Source organism: Ostrinia nubilalis, chromosome 26 (assembly GCF_963855985.1).
Source record: "Ostrinia nubilalis chromosome 26, ilOstNubi1.1, whole genome shotgun sequence".
Classification (NCBI taxonomy): domain Eukaryota; kingdom Metazoa; phylum Arthropoda; class Insecta; order Lepidoptera; family Crambidae; genus Ostrinia; species Ostrinia nubilalis.
Window position 1 is genome coordinate 9,764,296 of NC_087113.1, and position 23,030 is coordinate 9,787,325.

The following is a 23,030-nucleotide window of genomic DNA, read 5'->3' on the forward strand; positions in this document are numbered from 1 at the left end:
ATTATTTTATGCTTCAGTCTGTCCGCTAGGGCTTTTTATTTTTATGTATGATCAATTTAATTGAGTGTCCTTACAGATGACTTAACTTATAATTACAGACACTCCTTTTATGTGAATGTTGAAGTAGCCGACTGCAGATAAGAGGGTATATTTTTTTCTGAATTTGTAAGAAACAGTAATAAGTAGGTACAGTCAACTGCTAGAAACCCAAACATTATTAATACTAAAATAAAATATACATTGTATTGTCGTTTCAATTTATTTCTCGTATCCATCTATTCAATCACAGTCTACAAAATAATTATTAATAAGAATTATTTATTTCATTCATTATGATCACAATAATTATTTCAATTTGTAATCGTAATAATACAGTGTTATTCGGCTTTAAAACCCATAATAGTGTTTCTATATAATTTAATATTATAACAAATAAAATAAAATAGGCAGACTCGATATAGGGCTTCCACACTTGTGTTTGAAAACGCTGCGTTTTTTTAACGGCAAGATACAACGTTCGTTTTGATAGTGTGCTCTATAATAATCAAAGTTAGAATATAAAAATGCAACATAAAATAATACAAATCAAATAAAATAATAATATAAATCATGAATTACAACATTTTGTACTTCTCTGTACTTAAATGAATATTTTTTAAGTTATTATGTAGGTAGTTAATTTAAAAATAATTGCTTATTTAAACTGGTTAATATTTAGCACTTATTTAAGAAAAAGTGGTAAAATAAAAAATAAATCATAAACAATTAAACACAACCAAACAACAAAGCTTAAGAAAAGTTTCGTGTTCTTGAGAAAATAAAGTAAAAAAGCGATTAAAACTACAGCGTTTTATCGAGTCAGTGTGAACAACTTATAACAATAGAAACTTATATTAACAGGAACATACAGGTTAAGTATTTACGCTTGATTGAATTTCTGTGGCGGGCTGTTTCATCCGGCCTGAAAACAAAAATAAGTAAATGAATAAATAATGCAGTGAAATAGCTTTCATGCGTGGAAAGTAGATTAGACTAGATTTTCTATCACAGCTAGAATTATTACTATTTGAATTTAAATAAGCCAATAGGCGTGTTCCATCGCTTATTAGACCAATGGCTAGTCCAAAGTAGGTTTTACTTCTTAAGAAAGTTTAATAAATCCGAGCCTAAAATGTCCTCATCAATCATAACAAAATTTGTACTAATATTTTAAAATTTGTACAAAATTTACTTATTTAAATCAGTTATTTTAATCCAATCCATTTCGCATTATTTAACCGGGAGGTTAACTGGCAATAGACGCTTAATAATGTTACGTCCAAAAGATAAGGAGACATGTAAAGTGCCCCTTAAGGGCTACCTTTTATACTGTATTTGTCGTTCATAAGTGCTACCAGTGGTCAAAATTGAATAAAATATTTTTGATTTTCATTTTGCTAAGTTCGCCTTATTTACCAATCTTTATGTCATTACAGAATAAGTAAATAAATAACAATAGAAAGTAAATTCACAAAACATACTCACTAAAGCAGGATACAAGAACGTAGAGGCGGTTTTTGTGCCGAAGATATTTGCTGCTTGGCACGTCCATTCGCCCATATCGCTCCACAGAAGCGACGATATCACCAGCTCGCCCGATCTTAGCACCTGAAAGATTTCGCGCGGTTAAAAAAACGCGGCGTTTTTTTGGGCCAGTGAATACTGAGTGATATGAGACTTTAAGTTGAATACTGTGGCATGTTAGTAGTTGAATTAGCCGCTATTTTGCTACAATTTTTTTTATAGTTTGATACATTTTACGGAGTTTAAATCTACAGGGTGTTAGGTAAATGGGTATATGAGCCGACACTAGCCCATGTTAACATGGGCATATAAATGGTATGGTGAAGTCAAAAATTTGATATCATCATTAAAATTTTTTTGATTTTCATTCTAAATAAATTTTATAAAATCTGATTTGTATGAAAATTAAAATAATTAAAATGGAGATATCAATTTTCTGAGTTCACCATACCATTTATATGCCCATGTTAACATGGGCTAGTGTCGGCTCATATACCCATTTACCTAACACCCTGTATACTAATATTATAAAGAGGAAAGATTTGTACCTATTTTTGTATGTTTGTAATGAATAGGCTCAAAAACCACTGAACGGATTTTGATGAAACTTTACAGTATTATTGTGCATAATCCAGAATAACATATAGGCTATAATTTATGACGATCTGTGACAAACGAAATTTCACGCGTGCGAAGCCGCGGGCGGAAAGCTAGTAGGTTATATTTTGCAAAACGTGTGTTGTCTACTTTACATATTTTGTGACCCTTTTTTTGTCGAATAAGAATATCTTCTTATCTCTAAGTTCTGAATGATCCTCATAAATTTTACTGAGCAAAATCATTTCGAAGAGAAATGTTGCTGAACTCATTTTTGAAGGAAACAATCATTTTACATGGTTTTATATATGTAACTGAAAACGTAGCGGAAAATAGTGTCTGCGCTTTTTTTAGTGCTAATAGAAAACATAATTGGAACCATTAATTATTTTGTATGAATTTAGTGAGTATTCAAACTATTCGAAGTAAAAAGAATTAGAAAGATTCGTGGTTTCAACATAGCATGGACTTTTCGAAAGCTCTTAAAATAGTCACACAGCTTGTTTTACTGAGAAGCAGCAACATTTCAAAACCGTAAAATATAGAATGAAGTCCTTTGGCTGAAATGATGATGATGATGAAAATATAGAATTACCTTCATCCTCTTAGTATCCCTGGTCACAAAGGTCCCATTGTTGTCCTTCCAAGTGACCCGGGGTCGCGGGTGACCCTTAGCCTTGCAGGGCAGGACTATGGAGTTGCCTATGGTGTCCACGAAGGCTTTGTACGTGACCAGGATCCGAGGGGCGAAAGGCTGGAGCTTGGAGCGCTCGGTCTTGTCTGGGGTTACTCCTGGAATTTGAGGTGGATTGTTAAACTGGGTCACCGTGGGTCGTGATTTCGTCAATCGTGGGTCACGACCATAGAGATATAGAGAGATGCCAGCTAATGCTCTGAGTTCGAAACTCAGTGTCACATAAGAAATACACACACACAAAGATATTAGCACGTCACTACCTTGTTTAATATACCACGCAATCTTGTATACCCATTCTTATGATACACCATACAAGAATGCATGGTAAATTCAGTGAACTGCTCCTGAATCGAATGTACCTACTACTACTATTTCTATTTATTTATATTAACCGGCAGACAGTGGTGACTGAGTTTGTTGCGGCGCTTCTTCTCAGCACTTGCCAAATGTTGGTCTCGAAGCGCTGGTAGGGTAAAAAGATTATGAGACATGTAGAGGCTCCTTAAGAGCATATGACGATTTGTAAGAACTATTTATTAGTCTAAACAAATAAAGAAATTTTGACTTTGACTTTGACTTTGACAAAGTAATCAAAATATGTGCTCATTATCCACTGCGGTATCAGTACTCAACGTTCGAATAATCTTTAGTACGCAATCAATGTAAACTGTTTACATTATGACGTAGCTGCTGTCATCATTGCTATCGCGAGCAATGTGTTCTGTTTTTGGGCATATTGCTGCGACACCGACCACGCCCCCTTGTCACATCTCGCTTTAGTTTCTGTGATCTGTGGGCACGACATATCCTCGTTGCTGTGGTTAAATAATAAGTAATAAACAAAAACAAAAATGTGGGTAATGCTCACCTGCAGTGCTGTAAACGATCGTGCTAGCTCGGACCACCTTCTTCCCTGATGAGGCGAGACAGGTATACTCGTCGGTGTCTTCCGTCCTTGTCACTAGCAGCGTGGAAGAGACACGCGCAAGAGACGTGGGGTTGATGTCGATCTGCTCTATTGACTCTGTGTCGTGCTGGAATGGAAATAGAGATGCTTTTAGCTTGACTTCTTAAGTAAAGGTTAATGGTATAGATTTTGGATGAAAATATAGGGAGATCCTGCTTTGTGGCTTTTCTTAGGGGATATTAAGTCCAGCATTGAACTGCCATTGGCTCAAATGATGATTTTATCATTCAAGCAAGTAAACATATTATATCGGCTGAAATGATGATCATATAACTTAACTTACCTCATATACCAGCAGATATGATGATGATTTAACTCGACGTACCTCATACGGGGCTCATAGCACGTAGAGCTGATGGTCATTGGGGCAGAAAAGTTCTCGAGTGGCGACCACGAGCCGGAGGACTTAGATGTATCGATGATCTGGTGAAGGTCGCGGGAAGAACCTGGATGCGGGCAGCACAGAGGCCTTTGGGTCTTGGAGGAGGCCTTTGTCCAGCAGTGGACGTCATTTGGCTGAAACTAACGTACCTCATAAACCAGTGCGTCATTCTTGAACCAGCTTTGTTGTGTCCCAGCAGTTTCTCCATGGTTTAGGATTCCGGGTGAAGCTTGCTTCCACCTTCGCCTGATCATTCACCGTCACTGGTTGGGTTATTATTGGCGGTCAAGCTGTAGATCCTGGCTACACAGGAGTTGCAGCGGTGGGAACGAGAGGTGGGAATAGTTCCGTTTTAGCTGAAATTAATAACATACCTCATAGACAGGCGCGTCGTTCTTGAACCAGCGCACAGCAGGCGCGGGCGCGCCCAAAGCCTCGCACGTGAGCGAGAGAAGCGCGCCCGGCGCGTGCGCGTGAGTCGCGTGCGGCCGCTTAGTGAGAGACAGGAGACTATTCGAGATCTTTCCTGCTCTAGCGGCCATCAGCTCTGTGAGCTGAGTGCTCCGCCCACTGCTATTTAAGTTTAAGTTTGGCAATTCCGCGGGCTCTATTGGTTTGGTTTTCCTGTGTTTTTCGACACACACTGATCAAATACTCTTGAGACACTGCAGTATTCTGGACGTGAGTATGTCGCGAAGCTTCCCGAATGCTGCCCAGCCGAGTTGGAGTCGATGATGTACCTCATATGCAATGAAGCAGCATTGTTGTGTCCCAGCAGTTGAAGGCAAGATAGTTAGTTCCTCTGTTTTTGAGCATCCCGGATGAAGCTCATTCCAGGTTTCGGCCTGATCATCACCTTCCATCAGGTGAGATGCAGGCCAAGATCTTCCTCGTAGTGACTGGCTGAAATGATCACAACGTACCTCATAGGACGTCCACTGCTAAACAAGCCTCCCTCATCTTATTATAGACTCAAACCTGTTCAATTATATAGCTCGACGTACCTCATAGACGGGCGCGTCGTTCTTGAACCAGCGCACAGAAGGCGCGGGCGCGCCCAGAGCCTCGCACGTCAGCGTGAGTAGCGCGCCCGGCGCGTGCGCATGAGTCGCGTGCGGCCGCTTAGTGAGCGACAAGAAGCGGCGCGCGGGAGAGTGCTTGGTCGGGAGACCTGGGGATCAGAAAAATAAATAAATATCCTTGGATATTTTACACTGCGTTATCTACTTCCAAACTAAGCAAAGCTTGTACTATGAGTACCAGACAACGTGACAAGGTTGGAAAACATTTTTGACCCAGAAAAATCATCATCATCATCATTATCATATCAGCCATAGGACGTCCACTGCTGAACATATAGTCCAGTCAAATTAGTCATGAACCCTGCAATAATTCGCATACAGCTGAAAATTTGTACGAATGTTCGGAGCACCATTATGAATTAACTGTGAAAAGTCCCCATCGATCCGACGTGTGCTAAAAAAAAAATTCAAGGTCAAACTTAAAAAATACGGGTTTTTGAGATTTTCAGCCAAACGGTTAGTTTTATCACAAAAACATGTATGACAAGGTTTAAGACCATACAATTATCTATCAAAATTGTCTATACACTTTCTCCTAAGAGTCAGCGTTTCTGAGATTCGATGATCCGAAGAGTCAAAAAAGTGTTTTCTTCATAACGGTCTTACACATAAATCCAATGTGATATCGCCTCGTGCCACGACTCAGCATTGTATCGTGATGTGTTGTCGACGTCGAATATAAAATAATCAACCTCAATGTCGTCTGTCATCTATAATTATCGAAAAATGGGTGCAACTTTGACGAAGGACTGCACCGTAAGTTTCTAAGATACGAAGTTTTCGTGTCTATTATGTTTAAGAGCTCTTATATGCACACGTCACTACTCTACTTGTAACTCTATGGTCACTCTTTTAGCCCGACCAAGTTAGACAGTCCAGGTTATAATAATTCACATAGAGCTGAAAATTTGTGTGATTGTTGAGAACACCATCCTTAATGAAATGTCAAAAGTCCCCAGCGATCCGTCATTTGAAAAAAAAATTTATGAAGTCCAAGTTTTTTGCATTTTTCCGCCAAACAGTAAACTTATCATAAGAAATGACAAGAAATAGTAGTAGATCATAAAATTATCTATTAAAATTGTCTTTGCCCCTTTTTCCTAAGAGTCACCGTTTATGTGGTAACGATGCAAAAAGTTGGAGAATTCGCATTCTGTTAACTACTCCAAAAGTCCACAACTTCAACTCTATTAAAATAGTTTTGAATTGAACAGGATAACAAATGCATCTTAAAAAAGGCCTACTGGGGAAACCTGGTAAAAAAAATACGCCAAATAACCCTCATAGGTGTTGTGGAAACATGTGCATATAACGAGAACATCAAAACTAACTTTTTGAATCGTTCTACCTCATAATCGGTGACTCTTAGGAAAAAGGGGTAAAGACAATTTTAATAGATAATTTTATGATCTACTATTTTTTCTTATCTATTTTTATGGTAAATTTACTACTTGGCCAAAAAATGCAAAAAACTTGGGTCTTCGAAAACTTTTTTTTAAAATGACAGATCGTCGGGGACTTTTGACATTTCATTCAGGATGGTGTTCTTAACATTCACACAAATTTTCAGCTCTATGTGAATTATTATAACCTGGACTGTCTAACTTGGTCGGGCTAAAAGAGTGACCATAGAGTTACAAGTAGAGTAGTGACGTGTGCATATAAGAGCTCTTAAACATAATAGACACGAAAACTTCGTATCTTAGAAACTTACGGTGCAGTCCTTCGTCAAAGTTGCACCCATTTTTCGATAATTATAGATGACAGACGACATTGAGGTTGATTATTTTATATTCGACGTCGACAACACATCACGATACAATGCTGAGTCGTGGCACGAGGCGATATCACATTGGATTTATGTGTAAGACCGTTATGAAGAAAACACTTTTTTGACTCTTCGGATCATCGAATCTCAGAAACGCTGACTCTTAGGAGAAAGTGTATAGACAATTTTGATAGATATTTGTATGGTCTTAAACCTTGTCATACATATTTTTGTGATAAAACTTACCGTTTGGCTGAAAATCTCAAAAACCCGTATTTTTTAAGTTTGACCTTGAATTTTTTTTTTAGCACACGTCGGATCGATGGGGACTTTTCACAGTTAATTCATAATGGTGCTCCGAACATTCGTACCAATTTTCAGCTGTATGCGAATTATTGCAGGGTTCATGTCTAATTTGACTGGACTAATAGGCCTCCCCCAATGTTTTCCTTATTGATCGATTGGTAGCGGCCTGCGTCCAGCGCTTCCCTGCTACCTTTATGATGTACTCAGGAAAATAGACCGCCCATATCTCCAGGTTAAGTGGGGCTCAAACCCACTAAAAACCTGAGGTCTTTCCACTATGTTTGACCACTATTGTTCAGGTGCTTTGGCTAGACCTGAAGAATTAATAATAAAGGGTGGAAGGTATATTCGAAAATTGATAAATTTTTGGATTGGATTGCTGTCGATTTCATCAAGGGATGTGAATTTCATAAATACATACATTTATCAAGGAACTAGCTTTTGCTCGCTGCATCATCCGCATGTATATTATATCATAAATCTGTCCGTTTGCCAAGAAAAGTTTCCGAGTAGCAAGAGCAACTACGGACTGGAAGTTATATTAAAGGCAGGCCCCTCACTCGGTGGATCGACGATCTAGTGAAGGCCGCGAAGCACTTGGATGCGGGCAGCGCAGAACCGTTTTTTGAGAAATTTTTTGGGCGAGGCCTATGTTTAGCATGAGATAAGTAAGTCCACTTATCCTATGGCTAAAATAATGTAGATGATAAATGAAACTTACCATTGCCTTCTATACTATTCTCCAGTTCAGGTAATAATTTCAGGTGTTTGTTGACGCTGGCGGCGCGACAACTCGAGCACACTAGCGCCGCGGCGAAACAAAGGACTATGTGATACATTCTGGTGCTAATAATACTGTTGAGATTCGTCAAGATGGGGCTCTGGAACAAACAAAGGGAACTGTTAATAATCTATCTATACTTATAATAAATCTGTAGAGAGGTCAATTCTGTACATGAAACATGTTTTCAAAATAACTATCAGGGGGTGATTAGTGATCGATACTGATGCCAAAAATGCAATCAGTAAAATTTTTGTCTGTCTGTATGTTCCTTATAGAAACAAAAATTACTCGACGGATTTTAACGAAACTTGGTACAATTATTCTTCATACTCCTGGGCAGGTTATAGTATACTTAGGAATTCCCACAGGAACGGGAATTAGCGGGAAAATCTTTTTGTATGAAAAATCTAAACCGCTTAAGTTAAACGCTTGAAATTTGGCATGCAGGTACCTTAGTAAACTTAAAGCTTAGTTACAACAGGATATTGCAAAATTCCCACGGGAACGGGAGTTAGCGGGAAAAATCATTTGTATGAAAAAATCTTAACCGCATAAGATAGATGAAGGGGGTAAAACGGGATCCACGCGTACGAAGTCGCGGGCGGCCGCTAGTAATAACTAAACTAAACTAAAATAAAATAACTTTAACCAGCTTTATAGATCGTTTCATCCACGAAGACGCGCCCCACCATTCTTCTGCAAATGTTTGAGTGTTATCGGTACACGCTAAATTAGCCATGAGTGCACACGCACACTACAATAATGACGCTCGGATTGCTCGGATCAAACTCCCCGCACCCCGCGCGACCGAGACCAAAAATTGGTGGGGCGCGTCTTTGTGGATGAAACGATCTATAACCCAATGTCTATGTAGTTTAGATGCTCTGAAGGCAAGTGAAGGGTATTTCTATCTAAGGCTGGGTTGCACCATTGTGATCTTACTTTACTATAACAAACTTCAAAAATCTGTCAAACTTTATACAAAAACACCGGTTATCGTTATAGTTACGGTTAAAGTAAGGTGGTGAGTAGCCTTAGACAATTCGATTTTTCAAATGATTCAAAAATGATGCTGGTAGGGCCCAAAAGATAAGGAGACATGTAAAGTGCCCCATAAGGGCTACCTTTTCTTTTTTATATTTGACGTTCATAAGTGCCACTTGTGGTCTAAACTGAATAAATAATTTTAATTTTTGATTTTGAAACCATGTAGGTAAGTACTTGTTATGTTTTATTACTTAGCAATATTTTAATAACAATATTCAATAAGTAATATTCGTGGGCATTTTTAGCTGTAAGATGATAATTAATTACCAAGTATCTGATTGAAAACATTTTTATTAAGTCACTGCTGTCACCGAAAGCTCGCGGGTTCTATTCCCAACTGAGACATTTATTTTTCAAGTTACAAAACACCGTCAAAGATTTTTATCGACACTTCTTAGGAGAAAGTTAAAAAAACTTTTAACGAACAAGGAATGTGCTACCTACGACACCGTTTTTTTATTAAAGTGATGGTGATTCATTGTGCTTCCTCGCCTTGTCCGGGGGAATGGGTGAGAGAGCTATTGCTGATTTCATCGTTTTAACAGGTTTTTTCGTCTGGCAACACTGGTTTCCCGCCCTTTTTCCTGCAACATAGACTACAAACCGCGCGAATCATCCCCTCCACCAAGTGTGGGCGCCCATCATGGCGGCCGTCCATCGCTCATTGCGTTGCTGAACTTCGCAGGATTAACAAGGTTAAGAGGAAGTCCTGTCAGTTTATTCAGAAAAAATATTCAACATGGACGCCTCATCGTCTGGTGATGCTGAAAGGAGCCGGAAGAGGCGAAGAAGACGGAGGGCACCATCAACAAGTTCCTCTTCTTCAAGTAGCTCGATAGAACGGGCTAATTGGCGGCATTCTGCAAAAAGAGCTAAGTACCACAATTCCGATACTTTATTAGAAAATTTGTGTAACCAAGTTGAAGTATTAACGAATTTTATGCATAATATTGTTCAAAACAACGAAATCCCAAGTCAATCAATTTTGCCGGGTGCTACAGATAGTACACCCACGGCCACCTTAGAAACAGAATTGCAAAATGAGGGTAGTAAAGAGTTTTGTTTAAAATCCTTGCAAACAACATTAAAAGAATCTGGTTTTGGTAAAACTGACCAGGATCGATTTGACATCATTAACTCATTGCAACTATTTGGGTCACCTGATTGGTTGAACATTAATTTCATTGATACACAAAAATCTTATTTATCTAAACCTGGTTTTGTCGAGTTGGAAACGAACGACGATTTGAAACCATACGATAAAAATAAATTTCTACCCTCATGTGAACGCACGTTCGCGGCTTTATCAAATGCCATACTTTTACAAAGAGGAATGTTGCAAAATAATGTTACTCAATTGTTGACTTGGGTGAAGGACTTGCAGTCCGTCTCCTATGATGAATTTAGTGCTAAAATCAAGGAATTATTTTGTGAGGATAAGGATTACAATGAAATTTCTAACAATATTATGCAAATTATTTGCGGAAAACGAGCTTCAATCATTAACAATCGACGAACTGAACTTTTGAAATCGGTTTCAAATAACTTCACGGCTGATAAATTCAAAAAGATCCCACCATCTCCGGAATTTTTATTTCAGCCGGATCAATTTAATTCTTTGCTAGAAAAAGAGGGTGGTCCTACAAAAGTTTTTCAAAAACCCCAACTTGCAAAAACTACTAATGTTTCCTTTAAAGGACAACCTCCAAAATTTGCTCCAAAGAATCAATATTTAACCTCCTTTCGAGGAAATACTAACGGACCATCAGTTCAGAGTTCAAAACAAGACTTGTCATCACGAGGAAAACGAAAGTACTCTTATGACTCAAATAAAAAATCTAGTGGACGACGTCACGGCGGAGATTCCAAAAGACGTCGTTATGATTGACTCGAGAGTGTTTCAAGCAGGGCGCTTGAAACATTTTCTCGAGAGGTGGGTAGCTCTAAAAACTCCAAAGGTGATTTTGAATATGATTTCAAATTTTCGAATACCATTCGTAAAAAAGCCCCCGCTGATTATTCCAAATCTAAATTATTATCAGACTCCGGATACCCCACAAATGTGTATAGAAGTGCAAAAAATGATCGATTCGAACATAATCGAACCAGCTCAGGTGAGTCCCAGTTTTGTTTCACCGTTGTTCCTAATAGAGAAGACGGATCAATCATATCGACCAATTTTCAATTTAAAATGCCTAAACCATTATATTTCGGTAAAGAAATTTTATCTTGTGTCGCACTTCGAGATACCCAAATTCCTTCAACCAGGCGATTGGTTGACAAAAATCGACATGTCACAAGCTTACTTTCACGTGAATGTAGCTCAAAGTCATCGACGCTTCCTAAGATTGATTTTCAGGCAAAAACTATACCAGATGACATGTCTTCCATTCGGTATAGCATGCGCACCAAGATGTTTCGCAATGATAACAAATTTTTTAGCCCAAAAGCTAAGAGAAGTGGGAATGAGGGTAGTAGTATATTTGGACGATTTTTTTATTGTGAACCAGAGCCGAAGTCTACTTCAGCAGCAGACCTCGGCTGCAGTACACTTACTTCAAGTACTAGGTTGGATCCTAAATTTCGAAAAATCTATATTGTGCCCCACGCAGGACCTAGAGTTCTTAGGGATTCGATGGGACACAGCCTCAAATCGAAAATACCTTCCTCAGCAGAAGGTACTAAAACTTCGTGTGGAGTTTCAGCGACTCTTAACGAGGAAAACATGCTCATTGAGGGAAGCCCAATCGATACTAGGAAGGTTGAACTTCGCAAATTATGTAGTCCCTCAAGGTCGTTTACACTGCCGCTTGTTTCAGAGTCACCTACGAATCCTACGCCAGGGACATCCAAAGCAACGACACAGCCTACCCAAGGAAGTAATAGAGGAGCTGCAATGGTGGCGTCGATCGGTGAGCGAACACTCATTAATTCACTTACCTCAGGTCACACATCACCTTGTAACCGATGCATCAGATCAGGGCTGGGGTGCCCTACTGAACGACACTCACCTGTCGGGTCAGTGGGCTCCTCATCAACAGCGCTGGCACAGCAACATCAAGGAATTGGTTGCCATCCAGAAGGCAATAGCAGCCTGTGCACACGACCTTCACGGTGCCTGTCTTTTGATCCAATCGGACAATACGACGGCGATGGCCTACTTACGCAACCAGGGTGGGACGAGATCTCCAATGCTAATGGCACAGACTCGAGAGGTATGTCAACTCATCCAGGACTTACAGATGGTAGTCATATGTCAACACCTACCGGGATGCTTCAACGGCATCGCGGACCGCATGTCTCGAGGAAAACCAATCCCGGAATGGCATCTCCTGTCAGAGGTAACTTCGGAACTATTTCGGACATTTGGTGTTCCACAGATAGACCTTTTCGCATCTGTTCGAGCGCACGTAGTTCAGCGCTACGTGTCGATGGACCCGTGGGACAAGAGAGCGGAGTTTCACAATGCCTTCAGCCGGCAGTGGAATTACAATCTAGGGTGGGTGTTTCCACCCCCGTCTCTCATACCACGAGTATTAATTCATCTGAACAGTTGCAGCGGCCTATACATAGTGATAGCACCAAAATGGCCGAAATCGTTTTGGAGACCAGACCTCCAGAACAGAGCCCTCAGCGGGCCAGTTCAAATTCAGAACCTGAGCGAGACGTTAGTGGACATGACCACAGGTTACTCACTTCCAAGGGTAGAGGACCTTATTCTGGAAGCATGGTTGATTGGAGCTGGGACTCTCTCCTCCAGAGTTGGACTGTAGAAGAAAAGGCTCTGCTGCTTAATGGTTGGCGTAAGTCTACGACGTTATCATATAAACCGGCGTGGAACCGCTGGGTGAAATGGTGCGCGGAGAATAATGTCACAGTGTCAACTCCCTTGGCTAAAGACCTGGCAAAGTTTCTAGCACATCTTCATTTGACAGAGAAATTGGCGCCTGCTACAATTCATTTGCACAAGTCGGTAATATCGACTATATGCGAACCTCATGTAGGCAAAAAATTAAGCGAGGACATCTTCGTAAGACAGGTACTAAAATCTATTACACTTACACGACCAAGAGTTAAAAAAGTGCCAATTTGGGATCCGCAGCTTGTAGTCCAGTGGCTTAAAGACAATAATCCAGAAGTTGTCTCTTTATTCGAGGCAAACCGACGCTGTGCAACGATTTTATTGCTTGTGTCAGGTAGACGTATTCATGATTTGACACTTTTAAACGTGTCTTCTGATCATTTGGAGCATGACGGCTCCAATATTATACTATGGCCAACTTTTGGCTCGAAGACTGACACCACCCGGCATCAGCAATCGGGGTGGAAGCTGATCCCCCACGAAAATCAAATGTTGGACCCAGTGTATTGGATACATAAGGTCATCGAATTATCAGCTACGAGAAGAGGCTCACTTCAGCAACTTTTTATTACAACCCAAGGTAAGGCGAAGCCTGCTTCCAGGACAGTAATTGCTAATTGGGTAAGAACTATTTTTAAGGCCGCAGGTATTGATGCTAGCCCAGGAAGCAGTAGATCAGCTGTTGCATCGCTCAATTGGCTTTGCAATGTTCCAATTGACAAAATTCTTAAAAAAGGTAATTGGAATCAGGCTTCGACCTTTCTTAAACATTATTGTAGGGAAATTAGAAATACTAGGAGTAATCAATTTATCAACATGTCAAATTTATTTTTACCTTTAGATGATTAGATAATGTTATTAACTAATAACCATAATATATGAATATTTGCTTTTTTATGAAGAGTTGAAATAAAGTTTAGTTTTCTTTATTTAATGTGTTATAATTTTGTACCTTAAACTAAATTAATTTACATATATGTGTACCGTTATGGTCAAGGCGCTAATCACCTATCCCTCACCAGGTGTTAACAGACATTTCTCACCCATTCCCCCGGACAAGGCGAGGAAGCACAATGTAGAGGTTTTACCTTCCAATAAAACCGCCATTGTGCTCCGAGCCTTGTCCGGGCATTTTATTGCCCCTGGTGAGAGCAATGAGCGATGGACGGCCGCCATGATGGGCGCCCACACTTGGTGGAGGGGATGATTCGCGCGGTTTGTAGTCTATGTTGCAGGAAAAAGGGCGGGAAACCAGTGTTGCCAGACGAAAAAACCTGTTAAAACGATGAAATCAGCAATAGCTCTCTCACCCATTCCCCCGGACAAGGCTCGGAGCACAATGGCGGTTTTATTGGAAGGTAAAACCTCTACACTCTGGAAGAATTTTTAAGGGTGTAAAAACCATCCCTTAGCTCCTTACTTTATCTTTATGGGGTTGCAATAAAAATTAAGTGCCCAATAAAGAGTCCAACTTGGCACAAAAATTTTATAATGTTTCACAGTCGTTGGCTAAATTAAAAAAAAAAATAGAGTAGTTATTATTGATGAAAATGAATTTGAATTTGATCAAATTCAAAGAAAAGCAAGTCAATAATTTATTTGATCATAATTATTGCTATAAAAAAGTTTCTGTGCAGTTATACAAAAAAGGCTGACATATTTTAACTGATTTAAAAGAAAGGAGGAGGCTTTTTTTAAACTAAAAAAATATTAGAGGCGGTAATAGCCCAATGGTGTAGGAATTGCCGATCAGAGATTTGGGGGTTGCTAGTTCGATCCCCGCCGAGCGCTGGAATATTGTGTTACAAACATAAAATATATTATTTTATTTGAGGACTACAATAAATAATAATAGTTGTTATCTTTAAAACAACATTGCAACATTATAGCAATACTTTTAGTTGGTTTTATTATCTATCTATTTATAAAAGCGAAAGGTCAATGATTGACTGACTGACTGACTCACTCGCTCATCACGAAATCTCAGAAACTACAAGTGCTAGGAGTCTCAAATTTTTCGTGGGGGTTCCTTTTAGAACGTAGGTGCTCACTAAGAACGGATTTTACGAAACTCCACCCTTATGAGGGTAAAACGGGATCCACGCGTACGAAGTCGCGGGCGGCCGCTAGTTATTTATTAAATTTCTTTGCATTCTATTTATGATAACCAAGCACATTTTGAGATCAACTTACTTTTTCCATTTTAAATAAAGGAGTTTTTTTATTGATTTTACTAACACAAATAACACAACAGTACATTTACAATCATGAACTTCAACTTGCAATAATATTAAATAAATTATTTCACTTATTCTAGGCTTACGCAATGTCCAAAGAATTCTAGATATTTGTGGAAATGTACCTACAACATACCTACGGATTAAGGTTGGCACCAAAAATATCAATATTTAATTTTAAAAACTAATAATAGTTTGACTATTTTTAGGCGTTTCAAATTTCGGCGTTTATTACCGATTTTTTGGCATTAATGAATAATTTAAAAAATGCAAGGAATATTGAATGAATAGGGATTTAAAGTATGTTTTTATTTTTGCAACATAAAAGAAAAATAAAAATATCCTGCCGAAGGCAATAATTCTAGATTGATGAGCATAACCATTTACGCATTTTCTGTTTGGTCCAAAAGTTGACTGAAAGAGAATGCCTTATGGACTGACGGAAGCTTTAAGTTCGCCTTCCGTGCTTTGATATTATGTGTAAAGTTTTAACTAAATATTTTTTTATTATTTTTACTTTTTTTTACCACTTTATTTTATTATAAAATGCCAAAGACATATGGCGACTCTACTTTTAAAATCTAGACTATTAGGTACATAGGATTACCATTGAAAATAAAATAAAACAAATAACGGTAATAAAAAATACATATTCTCAAAAGCACAACCCTACACTAACATCTATTATTACGGTATGTTGAACTTAAATTATTTATCAATTACATAACTTATGTGCCGTTATCAATCAATAATACGTGCAACATTCACATAACCGCAATCTTGGTACATTCTTTGTAAAACACGAATAAATATAATTTTTAATCATTTTACTATTATTGTTTTCAATTATTATAGAGCCAGATCTGCTTGATAACTTTTATCAACAGAAAAGTTGATGTATGAGAAAGACGCTTTATTGGAATTTCGTCAAACCGAAATTGTTATTTTTTAAATGAAATAAATTGTAGGTAAGTATTAAAAAATCGGAATCTACAAAAACAAAAAAAAACGATTGAAAATAAATAGTCATTACGGGCCCAAGAAATACATTTTAAAGTTAGACTTTTTCCTTGAACATTTTTTAATAATCCAAAAAATACGTAATTATTTTAAAAATAAATTACCGTAAAATAAGAGAAGATTAATAATTAAAAATAAATAATAATAAAAATCTATACCTTTAATTACGCCCCTGTCTCAAGTCACTTTGATTTTGTTCAACACAAAGAAGATAAATTAAAATCAAAACTGTCACTGGAGAATGAAGATCACAGAATGAATTTTGTGTTTGAGAGTTCCTACGGGCACGTACAAAGTCCAGAACGAAATGGTCAGGCCAATGTAAAAACGACTGTTTTATATTGACGGGTAGCCAGGGCCCTACCTAGGGCACGGTGGTCGGGGCCCCTGATTTTTTTTTCATTTAAAACGCGAGACCAAGTGCCCGTTTTGAGATAAGACACACGCTTTCTGTTAGACCTTGAATATTGCTATCTGAAAACAATTTTATTGCACTTTTGGATGAAGTCATCTTACAAAATAAACCAGTGACCAAGTTTTTCTTTAAATGCATCTCTAAGACTATGCTGATACTGTTGTATATTGTTTTTTCTGTTTGATGCGTAGAAAGTCGGAACTCAAATCGTACAGACAGAAGGTATAGATAAGAATGTTATACGATGCAATAAATGCATTTGAATAACACGCAATTCTTATAAACATAGCCTAGTCTAGATCTACAGTATACTACACAGACGACAATATACCAGACTGTATTCAAATACTATCATTGCAAAATTACACTCATTTTAACTACAAAAGATGGTGTTAAACTTTATCCCCCTTAATTTAGTATGAAAATGACATTTTAATCAAGAGTTCTTCCTAGGTGTAACTTTTTATTAATAAGGGGGAATGTGTTGTTGCCCATTCCTACTTGTACATATTACAACAGTTTACTACATACATATAACTATCCAGAGACATTGGCTTATTGAAGTAAAGATTTTGCTGAAAATGCTCTGTACATGACAGTAAAAACGCAATGGAGATCTGCAGAAATAAACTATTGTTTTATACTATACCTAGTTTACATTACCCACTTCGAGAGATTTTGTATATTTAGTAACAGATTCAATCTAAAGGTGTTAACTATAAAGTTACAGCCCTCAATTTCTAATTAACATATGGCTCCCTGGTAAAACAATTGTCATTAATTGGTCCTTATATTGTGTGCTATGATGCTTTTTATCGGCAAGAGATATATCACAAACCCATGCATAAAAACCGTCTCATTTCTTATATTTATCAACTCATGTTGGTAAATCTAAGATTTACTGATAAACCTTAAGAATTACTGGTTTATAGGCTTTTAAAGTAACACATACACATCATGAGGGGCCCATCGCAAAATCTCAATATCCCTGAGTCCCTGCCTGCGCCACTTCGTACGAACTTTCATGAAATTCAAATAGATTAAAAACCGCACGCACTAGAGTTGAGTCTATACTGTTTCAAGAGGGTCTGATGCAGGCCCTTTGTTCTCAGAACTGATGCTATACCGAGAACACTGGACGGTGCATTGTCCTGAATAGAAAGATTTTCGTGAGAAATCCTGAAAACGAACGACGAGTGAAGTTTTGAAATAAATACGTACTTAAAGAGTTGCAATGGGAATTTTGAGTTAGCTTATGTAGACACGCAATGCAAAATTAGCAGTGTCGAAAATTTTAGGTGACATAAAAAGGTCGAGAAATACATAGGAACCCCGTGTCAAAAGATGATACGCATAGGTCTTAACCAATCAAATTGGATAATATTATACTCGTAGTAAGAATAATAACGAGACTATGGTATGCAAAAGTACTTCTGAATTTATAGGCATAAGTTTATAATTAAGTGGTAAATAATCATTTTCAAGCGTAAAATCTCAATTTCAGAAACCGACTGTTACGCCCGTATTCACCAAGATTACTATGAGGTCTCACAGTGCGCGTGGTCGCACAGGGTGACACACGAACCAATCACAGAGCTCTATTCAACGCTGTGCGTTCGATTTGCACTTAAGCAAGCATCGTTTGTGTTTGTGAATACGGGCGTCAGTCAATATCCTAAAATAAGAATACAAATAATACCTATTAATAGGTATTTTTGACTGTGTGAAGTGACTGACCCATATGTAAAACACGTCTGAAATCTGAATAACACATCAGTCGAAAGGGATGGGCGACCTTAAATTTTAAGTAGCTGTATCGAAAAATGTCCCGGAGTTCGAGAAAAATCTTCGGTGATTTTAATGTAAGATTATAAAATCTGCATGTGGTTTGTATCCCTGAAGACGTTTCATTATTCATCTGTCGATCTCTTTCAGTCGTATTGCTGCTGGAAAGAGAAAGCGATATGTAGACTTGAAATAAGTTTTTTTAAGGACTTAGAAAAAGTAACATTAGTGACAGCGTTCATCATTTCAGCCATAGGACGTCCACTGCTTAACATAGGCTAATGCTTTCCATGTTAATCGATTGGTAGCGGCCTGCGTCAAGCGCTTCCCTGCTACCTTTACGATGTCATTACATTACGATGACAGCGTTAATTTCGTGATAAATAGATACGAAAAATGAAGGAAATGGGCACCATACACACTATGAAAAAATTTAATAAATAAAATTCTACTAATATCTACCTATTTATAAACATGAAAGATTGTGGGGATAGATGGATATTTGTTAGCAAAAATAATGAAACTTTACAGTATTTTAAAAACTGTATAAACCAAGTGCCTAACATTTGTGACAGTTTTAATTTCTTGACTTTCTTAAATACGAAAAATGAAGAAAACGGGCACCAACACAATTTATGAAAGGATTAAATAAAATAAATAAGATTCTGCTAATTCTAAGTATTACAAATGTGAAAGACTTGTTACTCTTTCACGCAAAAACTACTGAAACTGTTCAGTATTTTTTAAAAACCGTATTCTTTCCAAAGCCATAAAATTCCCAAAAAAAAACTTTTCTCTCTATTAAATCTTATAGAATTCATCCCTAAAGACATTCACAAACAATGCTTACTTAAGTGAAGCAGCAAATCGAACGCATAGCGTTGAATAGAGCTCTGTGATTAGTTCGTGTGCGCACTGTGAGACTTCATAGTAATGTTTGTGAATACGGGTGTGAGTAAATATTATTTTGAACAATTTTCGTTTTTATTCAGTTCTAGCAGCTACCGAACTAAAGGATACTCTCACAATAGTAGAACACAACCATAAGACTGACCTGGTTTGTGGCCTCATTAGACTTTCCTTTACTGTTAGAGTTCATTTTTGGGCGATAAGGAAGCCCAGGTGTGAAGCTCAGTTTTTGTAGGTATAATAAAATGATGTCACCCACGAAACTGTATCCTAAGCACGAATAACTCTCGTAATCGTATTTTTTATACACAAAACCGTAGCAGCACTGTTTTCATAGTTTGAACGATATATTTTCGTGCTAAGAGCACTGTTTATGAATTTCGATCTGTAATTCGGTAAAGCGTTGGGTTTTCTTCAGTTTATGAACTTAGGTAATAATACGAGTCAAAATCAAATCAAAATCAAAATTTTCTTTATTTGTTTAAACTAATTAAATTAGTTCTTGCAAATCGTCAAATGCTCTTAAGGAGCCTATACATGTCTCATTCTTTTTTTGCCCTACCAGCGCTTCGAGACAAACATTTGGCAAGTGCTGAGAAGAAGCGCCGCAACAAACTCAGTCACCACTGTCTGCCGGTTTAAAAATATAAAAAGGTAGGAAGTTACAATACATTCAGAAGCAAGTTACTTACCACGCGCTCCCGTTGATAGAAGGTGGCCTTTAAGACGCCCATCTAGCACGAGACCGCGTGGCAGTTTTGAATATAATTATTTATTTAGTGCCGTGCTAATTTCTAGGTTAATTGTTGCGTTTTGATACATATATATTGTATGTCAGGTATATCTTTCCTTGACCAGTCCCCGAAGGCAGCGCCTGTTCACAGACATGACGTGTGAACCAGCCATCGCTTCACTCAACCATATTATAGGGAATGTAACGACCCGCCTCACACGCCACTACCCCAGAGACATTTTAGTGAGCATGAAAAAATTTACTACTGTATGTGAGTAAATGTACGAGTGGCAACCACGGACCGGAAGACGTAGCGTGGGCAGGCCTCTTACTAGGTGGACCGACGATCTGATGAAGGTCGTTATTGAAAGCCTTGGGCGCCTTTGTCCAACAGTGGACGTCATTTGGCTGAAACGAACGATCGAATGAAGTGAGATTATTATTCTGTGGTTACGTCAACAAACAGGAAAGAATGATTTTCAATAAAGCTCATAAAAAACTCTTAAAACTCATTTATTTATGCAAGTAGGCTTTTAAAAAGCACCTTTACACGTCCCAGTATAAATCCTACCACTGCTACAGGACAATAAATAGGCCAGTGCTGAGAAGAAGCAGCGCAAGAAACTCAGTCACTATTGTCAGCCGAACCAATAAAACTGCAACTCATGATTGATTTCTCACAACGATCTCTAACATTCTAATGAATTGATTTTAGCCTAAAATCACCCAGGAGGCCTCGGTCCGAATAAAACCGAGGCAGATGCCGCGTTGTATAATGTATGCAAATTCAGCAGAATTGACTGAAGCCGTTTCAGAGATCCATTAATCTTAGTATACCAATGACTTCTCGAGTGGCGACCACGGGCTGGAAGACGTAGCGTGGGCAGGCCTCCTACTAGGTGGACCGACGATCTGGTAAAGGTCGCGGGAAGAGCCTGGATGTGGGCAGCGCAGGACGTTCATTGCGGAAAACCTTGGGGGAGGCCTTTGTCCAGCAGTGGACGTCATTTGGATGAAATGAACCAATGACTTGTCTCCTTTTGAAGGTTTTAGACAAGTTCTAGATCTTCACAGGAGAAGTCGGAAATCTATATCTATAAAAGCGAAAGGTCACTGACTGATTGACTGACTCACTCTCTCATCACGAAATCTCAGTCTCAAATTATGCATGGGGGTTCCTTTTAGAACGTAGGTGCTCACTAAGACGGTATTTTGCAAAATTCAACCCCTAAGGTAAAACGGGATCCACGCCTACGAAGTGTGCTAGTAACATACAAATGTGTGAAAAACATTTATTGCTATGGACATCACACAAAGACAAAACTCTTCAACTAGCTGAAACTTGAATACGTGCAAGCATCATCGATGCAAATCCGAATAAAATAATTAGGTATTTATGTATTTATTTGGTATATAATATTGTGCAATTATAATTATGTGATAATATGTCATAGCACAGGGACTGATAATAAATAATTAGAAAATATGTTCCTTTAATATAGTATAAATTATAAGGTTATTTAATATAGTAGTTATATTATTTGTTGAATATATTATTAAGGCGATTAGAGTCCTCAATGACCTTGAGCGTTTGACCTTCACGCTTCGCACAACACCCGCGCACCCCGCACGAAAACTCCGATTTGACACCGATCAAAATTACACGGGCATTAGGTAGGTACAGAATAGAAGTCTCTTTCTTCATACATTACTGCCTATTCTTTTAAACTTGAATTGATGAACCTTGATGTCGATGTCATTCTACACAGGCGCAAGTGATGGCCCGAAATGTTCTAAACTAGCGCACCGTATAGTAAGGTATTTATATTTAACAAAAATTACAAATCCATGAACATTTTGTATGGGATAATATTTTTTATTTTATTTTATTTAGCTTACAATGTATGTTGTGTGTAAACTATGAATTAGTTAGACCGATTTCCTGACGACAACCGATTGAGTTAAAATTTCGGATACACATGCAATTCGGATGACAATACCTACAATATTATGATGACATGGAGCTGATCTGATGATAGAGCTGGAAAGTCAGTGACCCCATAGGAACTCCGGAATAAAACGACTCCATCGAGTTGAGACTCGTTTGATTTGTATTTATTTATTTACATTAGGGTACTAACTATGTAAAGTTACGGTAAACTACTTTACAAATCACGAGTACCTACTTCAATTCTATATGTAAACAGGGTCTGATGATGGAGCTGGAATGTGGCCATAAGAATTCTTCGAATTATTACGAGCTACATTAGAGAAAAACGATGCTACTACGCCGTAGTAAATTCCGCATCATAAATACTAAAATGCTTAAATTAAAATTAAAAGAAAAACATTCTTTAAAAAACAAGGTTTTGTATGCTCTAAAAAGAATAGAATAAAAAATAAAGATTCTATCATTACTCAATTTATATGACTAAAAGCTCGTCGCGAGATTTACTTGTGTAAACAAAAATACATTCATACCGTAACTTAATTTTAAAGTAAATCTCAAAAAAAACACGGATAGGTAAATAATAGGTACATCTACAAGAACTTACCTAAATCTCGTAACAAGCTTTTAGTCAGATAAATTGCGTAAGGACAGAATCTAGGTATATAATTGAAAAAGACACGTTCCAAATTAGTGAAGGAATGTTAGATAGATACTTATCACTGCATTCATTTTCAAAGCTCTCATGGCCGCATATTTCATCGAACCATTTTTTCGAGGCATTTTCATAAACTCAATCAGATGTCGTTATTTATGTCGGTATATGCGCGAAATAAAGACTTTGAATTACGTATTATTGCATACTTATAATCTTTTATCTGAGCTTTTATCTCAAGAATAAAATTGTCATTTTGACAAAATATTTCCC

At 37.9% G+C, this 23,030-nt stretch overlaps 1 protein-coding gene across 7 annotated transcripts in view; it reads right to left on the reverse strand.

Moving 5' to 3' along the window:
• Window positions 1-240: 240 nt before the first annotated feature.
• LOC135084644 (neural/ectodermal development factor IMP-L2-like) overlaps window positions 241-23,030 on the reverse strand; it is a 98,159-nt gene continuing 75,369 nt past the window's right edge. For 4 of the 7 annotated variants that reach the window (XM_063979414.1, XM_063979416.1, XM_063979418.1 and 1 more), the window contains exons 2-7: window positions 8,084-8,243; window positions 5,211-5,377; window positions 3,726-3,891; window positions 2,756-2,952; window positions 1,521-1,647; window positions 241-961 (exon numbers count right to left, since the gene is read on the reverse strand). In XM_063979414.1, the coding sequence (XP_063835484.1) occupies window positions 912-961; window positions 1,521-1,647; window positions 2,756-2,952; window positions 3,726-3,891; window positions 5,211-5,377; window positions 8,084-8,201 (825 nt within the window). In that variant the 5' untranslated portion in view covers window positions 8,202-8,243 and the 3' untranslated portion in view covers window positions 241-911. Of the gene's footprint in view, window positions 962-1,520; window positions 1,648-2,755; window positions 2,953-3,725; window positions 3,892-5,210; window positions 5,378-8,083; window positions 8,244-16,470; window positions 16,615-23,030 lie in introns of those variants that run through there. The other 3 variants (XM_063979419.1, XM_063979420.1, XM_063979413.1) reach the window with 3 other exon arrangements.